Source organism: Euwallacea similis, chromosome 20 (assembly GCF_039881205.1).
Source record: "Euwallacea similis isolate ESF13 chromosome 20, ESF131.1, whole genome shotgun sequence".
NCBI lineage: Eukaryota > Metazoa > Arthropoda > Insecta > Coleoptera > Curculionidae > Euwallacea > Euwallacea similis.
The window spans coordinates 2,766,620-2,773,706 of NC_089628.1; the positions used below are offsets into that span (position 1 = coordinate 2,766,620).

The window sequence follows — 7,087 nt, forward strand, 5'->3', positions numbered from 1 at the left end:
TATATATTAAATATTAATTAACAATTAAAATATTAAAAATAGAGGAGATATTTGAGAAAATAGGACAGATACGAATATTGAGTAGTTAGATAGTTTAGGTTGAACATGAAATTTACTCTTACAGAAAATAAATTTTGTATGCACATATAGATCCATTGCACTTAAAAAAGTATAATTAAAGCGTTATTAGAGATACAGTCAAATCTTCACATTGATCTGTCCTTGAGCAAGATCTCCTTCACAAAATTGTCTGGAATCTTGTTAATATGAACATTTTAAGTATAAACTTTTATACTTAATACTAAGAATAATATAAATTCAGTCATGTATAAAAAATGCAATAATGCTTATAAGGAACAATAAGGCCTTTGATACTTAAAATTGTCATAGGGCTGGAGGTAGTTGGTTACTAAAGAACACATTAGGTGTTCATTTTCTGACCAAAAACTAATATTTTAGTCAATGATGAACTAAAATATGAGATCTGTTTTTTGTTATTTTTCACTTTATCCGAATTATAAGATGAAAATTCAATGCCCATTCTATTATTAACCATTGTCAAGATGTGCATTATATCAGTGTTTGCATATCGCTTTTCCAGCTCTTCACACAGCACTGTAACCCAATAGGAGCCTTTCTTATCATTTCTGAAGGCATAGTAGGCTAAAAATAATTTTTTAGAGTAACCAGTTGCAACTTTTAAAGCTTTTACTTGCTTGGAAAAGTGGCATAACATATTAGAAAATCTGCACATACAGGAATCTCTTGAAAAAATTCCCCATCAACTTCTGTTCTTGGAGATTGTGGGAAGATTAGTTTAACGCCAGGATCCAGCTTATCTCCCTGGCAGGCTTGGAAAAATATTAATTTAGGTTTTCCTGAAATTTTCCAATAAACTATAAGATTGGAAGGAAATTTGAGTATATAGAAGTAATGATAACCATATGAAAAAAGCAATAAAATGACTTTTTGAAGGGCAGTTATGAAAGCATTTCATCACCTTATACCAATGAGCTCCCTTATTAGTAAGCAAGAATGACATTTTTGACAACTCTACCAGCTAAAGCAGGACACTTATCCCCAGTGAGCTTGCCCCATATCACATCTGCAGGGTCATAGCAGGCATCTCTAGCCCACAGAAGATTTTTTTTTCCATGAGTGAGCACAAATATAGCTAAGCAGTCTCTAAGTCTGTGATAATGCTGGTCTTTTACATCTAAAATAACAAAATAACTAAGTGTCATAGCTTTGACATAATGATTATTTACTTACACAAATCAATTTGTTCTTGAATCTCACGGAGAAACATATCCTTATATATATGCACATCAAAACCAATCGCTTTAAAAGCAGAGCGAATTTTATCAACGTCTTCATCAGTACCAGGTCTAGGCTGTTTGTCCAGTTTGGTTGATATCTCATATTTTTCGTGATTGAAAATAATTAAAAGGCCCCGATAGTGATGATTCATTTTATAATAGCTTAGATCAGTTAAAATGGTTGGTGCAGTGGCAGATCCCTCCATCCTAGGAAGGGCTTCTTCATTGTTGTTATTGCTAATAGTGTCTTCCCTATAATGTGTGTCCTTATTGATACATAATTATTCGTTCTGTTAATAGGGATGACTCACCTATTATGAGAACATTGACCCATAATAGTGGAAACAAGCAATTTCTTACTTAGTAGTTAATTATTGTATACAAGAATTGTACTTACACCTGCCCAATCTCAGAGTTTTCTTTCAAATTTGGCTCCTTACGGAGGCTGTCTTTCAGCTTTCCCACACAAGCACCATCGGTCTCATCCATAGCTCTGCAGACAAAGAACGTTGTTTAAAATGATATGAATTGTTTATCACAGCTTAGTGATTATGCTGCAGTAGTGATAAGATTAAGCGAGGCTCAAATACTCGAAATTAAGGATTTAACGCGGGAATTAAAGCCAAAAAATATAATTTTGAGAGCCGGTTCTCACTTGTGGGTACAATAAAAATAAAAATAATAGCAAAATTTTCGACTTTGACTTTGACAATTTGAATTGTTTAGTCATGTCTTGTTGTCGATGTATGGAATCACTAGGCGTTTTCCGTTGGGTGTCAGAAATGGGATTGCCACAAAGAATTCGTAAAACAGGAACGTTATATGTTTTATTACTAAACTTAGAATAAACTTATATCTACTGTGTACAGAATATGATTGTTACTAGTTGGAGTACATGTGGAGGAGACGAGGCTCAAAAGAGGAAAGAGACCGTTGGTGATGTGATCAACGGTTTTATATGGTTTTTGATCGAACTATACAGAATGTATTCCCGGAAACCGTTACGAAAAATGTTTTCCCACCTCTCTACAGAACCGAGATGTTCTAGTTCGCAGTGCACTGTCACTGTCATTAACAGATGGGTGACACTGCACTGCACTGCTGGCTCCGCCACAGTCACGAAAAATGTCATCAAGAGGCCTAGATACAAATGATTAAAACTAAAAAAGAAATTACTTTTTGGATTGTTAAAAGTTCTCATATCCTTCCAATCATTTCGCTAATTTTATTTTATTTTTATTTTAACACACAAAACCCATATTAACATTTAATTTACATTACGGTAAAATTTTGAATGGTATAATGACATTAATAGAAATACAAGAAGTTAAATATGACATATGTCACTCGTCACAAGAATTTCTCCCTTCAATTTTACGTCATCCATCGGCCTTTTTGCTGAAAATATTTCCGATAAAATGGTAGGTTGTGGCCCATTCCGAAAATTTTGAAGTCATCTTAGGAAATTTTTTACATATTTAATGCAAAATGGCAAGTGAAATGTCCCCTTTACCATATAACTTAAATATCTCATGTCCAGTCATTCAGTTCACTAAAATATGACTTGTTTACAAAAATAAATAAAGTGCCTCATATCTCCATCCAGTGCTTCTCTTTTGGAATATGAAAAATCGAATAAGGCTATTGTCCCTAGAAATTTGCACCTACTGAATGAGTCGTGTAAAAGTTAAACTCTGCAAAATGAGAGGTAAAGTATAAATTTAGTTTCATGAAAATTTAACTTGCAGACGGAAGGAACTGCCACAGTCCGAACTAGAAAGTTCATGAGCAACAGGCTGCTATGCCGTAAGCAAATGGTTGTGGACGTTCTCCACCCCGGCCAACCATCAGTCAAGAAAATTGACATTCGGGAGAAATTGGCCAAGATGTATAAAGTAAATTAACTAACCTGCCTTATTGCAGTGCAATACCATGGGGATTTTTAGGTGACCCCCGATGTAGTCTTTGTATTTGGTTTCCGAACCAATTTTGGTGGTGGCAAATCCACAGGTTTTGCCCTCATTTATGACACATTGGACTTCGCCAAGAAATTTGAACCCAAACACAGGTTGCAAAGGCACGGACTGTTTGAAAAGAAGCAACAGACCAGGAAACAGAGGAAGGAAAGGAAGAACAGGATGAAGAAGGTTAGAGGAACCAAGAAGAGCAAGGTCGGAGCTGCGGCCAAAAAGGTAAGCTCCCTTCTTTTGTTTAATGTTGATAATTATAGAGACTTTCTTTGCTCAATATACCTTATTGCCTGAAATTTATTTTCAGGGAGGGAAATGAAATGAATTCAGGTATTTCTGAATGTTAAAATTGAGTGTTCATTAATTTGTCTGTAGTGTGATCTGCCCATTAATAATTATCATGAAATAATCTTTAACCCATCCAAATAGTACTAAAAACTCATCTGCTCTTTAAGGTCTTGGTCACGTGTCTAAAATTGCCTTACAGGAAAAATATTTTTTTAATGGAAATTTAAAATTTCTTTGATATTTATACCCATTAGAAAATGGCAAAAAGGTGCTGTTTTTTTATTTTGAATTACAATTAGAACCCTGCACGTGTCTTACTCTCAATCAGCATAAAATATTACCAGATTTCAGAATTGTGAGTTGAATGAAGGAAATGTTTCTTGTTTTAGATGCCCTGTAGAATTAATTAACCATTGTTTGTTATTATTTTGATGATAAACCAAACCTATATGTGTTATTTTATTTTGCTTGTATTCTAACAATGTTTTTCTTCATTTTCAGTAAAATCCTACCTAAATCCTGGCACTTCTGTGTGTGCCTGATATTCATCTCCCAAGGGAATCATCATATATTAGGTGCATAAATCATAGATTGCCAGAATTTATGAAATTTTTCAATATATTTTAAGTTTTACTAAGACAATTCTAGGTTTTATTTAAACACATTTCTATCTACCAAAAAGAAGGTAAGTATACCATATTTCTATTTATTCTTTTATGTGTCTGTAAACTACTTAAAAACAGCAAATTTTGGTTCAAACTGCCATTTAAGGGTACAAGAAGATGGTGCACTGGAATAGTATATTTAAGTAAACATTCGAAGGTTTAAGTGAAAGCTGTCTCACCTCAGTATTATTTGCAATGCATTTCATAAATTCTTGGGAAACCTCACACTTATTCTGCAGTTTTAATCCTTCTGTAAGAGCACAATTAAATTCAGAAACTGAGGAAATGGATCCCACTTACCTGAACTTTTAGGTGGAGAACCCCCAGAAAAATATGTATCAGACTCTAAAAACTAATGTTTTAATTTTTTTGGGTTCATCACGCATATACCAACCTATGCTATCAGTTAAGTCCTTGTTGCACTGCTTGAGCAGATCATACTGAGTTTTTGCATGATTGTAAATCACGTTTTTGTCGACCCAGTCGACCATTTTTTGATAATTGGGATATCCGTCATCGTTTAACTAAAAACGATTTAAGGAGTATTGCTAAAATTCAGTACAGCTCATTTACCAATTTCATTTGCCTGAAAATGCATTCGTAATAGTCGCACTGAAAGAGGTAACAGAGTTAAGTGATGCTGGGTGAAAATTAGAAATTTTACTTGTTGGGGATTGAATGGTTCATCCGTGTCGAATCCCAGTTTCTCTTTGGCGAAGTTAAGCACGCTTTTAGTGGTGTATTGAATCCGGTCGACAACCTTCACAGTACTGCCCCAGCAAACATCTTCAGCCCCCAGGAGGATTGCTGATCTTTCGCAGGCAGATTCAACATACTAAATAGTACCCCTAAACACCTTTGTACATTGACCTAGCATTACTTACTTGAAAACTGCCTGTCAGTAGCACTACAAAAGCAAATATCTTCCTGTTTGTTGGCATATTGCTCAGAAACCTAATAAAGCGTTATTGGCATCCAGTAAATTGAAACATCCTGCATGGTCTTACGTTTTTTATCTCTAATCAGAGGTTTTGGTATTAATCACAGAGTAATTAGCCGCATAATGTTGCTTTAAAATTTAATTAGCAGGTGCGTTTCCGGTGATCTGGCAAAGGCAGCAATTTGTTGCTGAACAGTAGTTGTCAACTCAGCCAAGCAGTTAAACCTTCATTAAACAGGAGTGGTGTTGATTTTTGAGGAGAAGCAAGGAGATTCACGTTAACAAAGGGTTTTATTGGAATTAAGCACTAAAAATGTACAAAGACAGTATAACTACTACGGAGATTAGCCGAAGATCCAACCGGCAACTGTGGCCGCTGCCACGCTAATCCCTTGTTTAACTATCGTCCGTATTAATCCATCTGAGAAATTTCTGGAGGAGTTCCATGACGAATTTGGCTGCCTTGTCGAAAAATCCGGGTTTGCCTTCCTCGCCTAGGAGTTCCGCGTCGTTATTGTCGAGGTCCGATTGGCGCTTTGCCCTGGCAGGGGCAGCTTTCTCATCTGGAATATTTTTCTCTAGCGATAAAACTATGACAATGAAAAAACCTACCGAATCCTAGTTCCTTGAGGTCGTGCAAAAGGTCCTTGTCATGACTCAGGTATTCCGCTAAGCTCTTTTCGAGTAGCTCCGCATGGTTCGGATGAGGGGCCTGGGGCAAACAAGGAAAATGGTTGATACAACCTCACGGGTAACTGAGGGTAAGTAATTGCTTACCGCTGCACAGCTATGGAGCACAGCTACAACCAGCACAGTAACGAGGAAAGCTACACACCATTTAGCCGCCATTGAATCTCGCGAAGGGAGTGTTAGAACTAGTATGGAAATAGTTTCCGGAGGTTGATAGTTTTATAGAGAAGAACCGAATTTTTCGCATTACAATTCAAGGGCAGTGGCGGAGAGGTGTTTTTAGCAATTTCTAGGCCCTCCCTGACCAAAACCTCCTCAACTGCTTCAGCGCGAAACAGTTGATTGTCGAAATCCATTAGTTCCCTTTAGGTCCTCTTTAGAAAGGAAATTTTCAGATTTATCCCTGGGGCCCCACTCTACGGCACTGTCTTCGTGCATGCCGCCCATGACCGTGAATCGCATTAGTTATGTAATTATAAAAACAAAATCGGGAAGTAAATAGGATGATGGTTCATAGAATTAGGTGAATTAAGAATGGTTAACATGCCTTTTCCTCTCTTCCTATTGTTACGTGAGTAATTCGACAGTAATTCAGATTAGCACAGTGGATTTCCGATAACTTGGTGAATGTGCACATTTAAAGGTGCTTCTGGGAATTTATTTAAATAAATGAAACACTGAAGCGTGGTAGGGGCAATAAATATAACAGAGATTATTTGGGATGAGCGAATGTATCTGTTACAGGCTAAAGCCCTTAACTTCCAATATAGCACGTAAATGCGTAATTCATCTTTATAAATTTCGCAGGTCTTGAAGACGACAAGATCTGGCAATGAAAAGTTCGAAGAAAAAAAGGGACAATCCGCCTGAAACGTATAAAAGATATTTAAATATTGATGAGGTGACTTTGTTACTAAAAAGGGGGGGAAAGCCACAAAAAAATGGCGAAAGTGATGATGTTAATATAATGTTAGTCCAATAAACAGAGCTTGGAACAGGAAATTAAGATTTCTTTCCATGTTAAAAAATGTGTCAATTGTACTAAAGCTGTTATACCCTTCCTGTGAAGCCAGATGAATATGCATCTTGCATTATTCACTTATTCATTCTTCAACGAACAATGCAGTTTGTGCAATCAGAAATAATAACCGACTAATTCGTTTTTTACCCACCGATTGTTGGGCTTATTTGAAATCGAACCTATATGCCCAGTGT

At 36.2% G+C, this 7,087-nt stretch overlaps 4 protein-coding genes across 7 annotated transcripts; 1 reads left to right on the forward strand and 3 right to left on the reverse strand.

Annotated features, from left to right (window-relative positions):
• Positions 1-32: 32 nt before the first annotated feature.
• LOC136415432 (caspase-1-like) lies at positions 33-1,985 on the reverse strand. The gene is made up of 5 exons (XM_066400001.1): positions 1,717-1,985; positions 1,273-1,571; positions 1,058-1,216; positions 717-878; positions 33-663 (listed from the first exon to the last, which is right to left on the reverse strand). The coding sequence occupies exons 1-5, from the start codon at positions 1,806-1,808 to the stop codon at positions 422-424; spliced, it is 954 nt and encodes a 317-aa protein (XP_066256098.1). The 5' UTR covers positions 1,809-1,985; the 3' UTR covers positions 33-421.
• A 660-nt stretch (positions 1,986-2,645) lies between these two features.
• RpS24 (ribosomal protein S24) lies at positions 2,646-4,219 on the forward strand. Of its 3 annotated transcripts, none has more exons than XM_066400129.1 (5): positions 2,646-2,740; positions 3,068-3,214; positions 3,266-3,511; positions 3,597-3,619; positions 4,079-4,219. In XM_066400129.1, exons 1-4 carry the CDS (start codon positions 2,660-2,662, stop codon positions 3,606-3,608), a joined length of 486 nt encoding a protein of 161 aa, XP_066256226.1. In that variant the 5' UTR covers positions 2,646-2,659; the 3' UTR covers positions 3,609-3,619; positions 4,079-4,219. The 3 variants fall into 3 exon arrangements, with proteins under 3 accessions (XP_066256226.1, XP_066256227.1, XP_066256228.1); XM_066400131.1 differs by lacking the exon at positions 2,646-2,740 and adding an exon at positions 2,790-2,810; XM_066400130.1 differs by lacking the exon at positions 3,597-3,619.
• LOC136415524 (uncharacterized) lies at positions 4,211-5,340 on the reverse strand. Of its 2 annotated transcripts, XM_066400128.1 has the most exons (7): positions 5,127-5,340; positions 4,907-5,077; positions 4,816-4,854; positions 4,637-4,766; positions 4,543-4,587; positions 4,422-4,492; positions 4,211-4,367 (listed from the first exon to the last, which is right to left on the reverse strand). In XM_066400128.1, exons 1-7 carry the CDS (start codon positions 5,181-5,183, stop codon positions 4,344-4,346), a joined length of 537 nt encoding a protein of 178 aa, XP_066256225.1. In that variant the 5' UTR covers positions 5,184-5,340; the 3' UTR covers positions 4,211-4,343. The 2 variants fall into 2 exon arrangements, with proteins under 2 accessions (XP_066256225.1, XP_066256224.1); XM_066400127.1 differs by having other exon boundaries at positions 4,211-4,492.
• Positions 5,341-5,454: 114 nt separating this feature from the next.
• Positions 5,455-6,094, reverse strand: LOC136415527 (uncharacterized). Its single transcript, XM_066400133.1, has 3 exons — positions 5,960-6,094; positions 5,795-5,894; positions 5,455-5,745 (listed from the first exon to the last, which is right to left on the reverse strand). Exons 1-3 carry the CDS (start codon positions 6,029-6,031, stop codon positions 5,579-5,581), a joined length of 339 nt encoding a protein of 112 aa, XP_066256230.1. The 5' UTR covers positions 6,032-6,094; the 3' UTR covers positions 5,455-5,578.
• Positions 6,095-7,087: the final 993 nt, after the last annotated feature.

Bases quoted from the DNA above. Each gene is read 5' to 3' on its own strand.
- LOC136415432 (XM_066400001.1), bottom strand. From the start codon at position 1,808: ATGGATGAGACCGATGGTGCTTGTGTGGGAAAGCTGAAAGACAGCCTC. The intron at 879-1,057 runs GTAGAGTTGTCA...GGAAAATTTCAG, and splicing joins TAAGTGTCCTGCTTTAGCTG to GAAAACCTAAATTAATATTT. The intron at 664-716 runs GCAAGTAAAAGC...AATTATTTTTAG, and splicing joins ATGTTATGCCACTTTTCCAA to CCTACTATGCCTTCAGAAAT.
- RpS24 (XM_066400129.1), top strand. From the start codon at position 2,660: ATGTCACTCGTCACAAGAATTTCTCCCTTCAATTTTACGTCATCCATC. The intron at 2,741-3,067 runs GTAGGTTGTGGC...TTTAACTTGCAG, and splicing joins AAAATATTTCCGATAAAATG to ACGGAAGGAACTGCCACAGT. The intron at 3,215-3,265 runs GTAAATTAACTA...GGGGATTTTTAG, and splicing joins AATTGGCCAAGATGTATAAA to GTGACCCCCGATGTAGTCTT.
- LOC136415524 (XM_066400127.1), bottom strand. From the start codon at position 5,183: ATGCCAACAAACAGGAAGATATTTGCTTTTGTAGTGCTACTGACAGGC. The intron at 4,767-4,815 runs GTAAATGAGCTG...AATCGTTTTTAG, and splicing joins TTTTCAGGCAAATGAAATTG to TTAAACGATGACGGATATCC. The intron at 4,588-4,636 runs GTTGGTATATGC...ATTAGTTTTTAG, and splicing joins GGACTTAACTGATAGCATAG to AGTCTGATACATATTTTTCT.
- LOC136415527 (XM_066400133.1), bottom strand. From the start codon at position 6,031: ATGGCGGCTAAATGGTGTGTAGCTTTCCTCGTTACTGTGCTGGTTGTA. The intron at 5,895-5,959 runs GTAAGCAATTAC...TGTTTGCCCCAG, and splicing joins TGCTCCATAGCTGTGCAGCG to GCCCCTCATCCGAACCATGC. The intron at 5,746-5,794 runs GTAGGTTTTTTC...AAAATATTCCAG, and splicing joins CCTCAAGGAACTAGGATTCG to ATGAGAAAGCTGCCCCTGCC.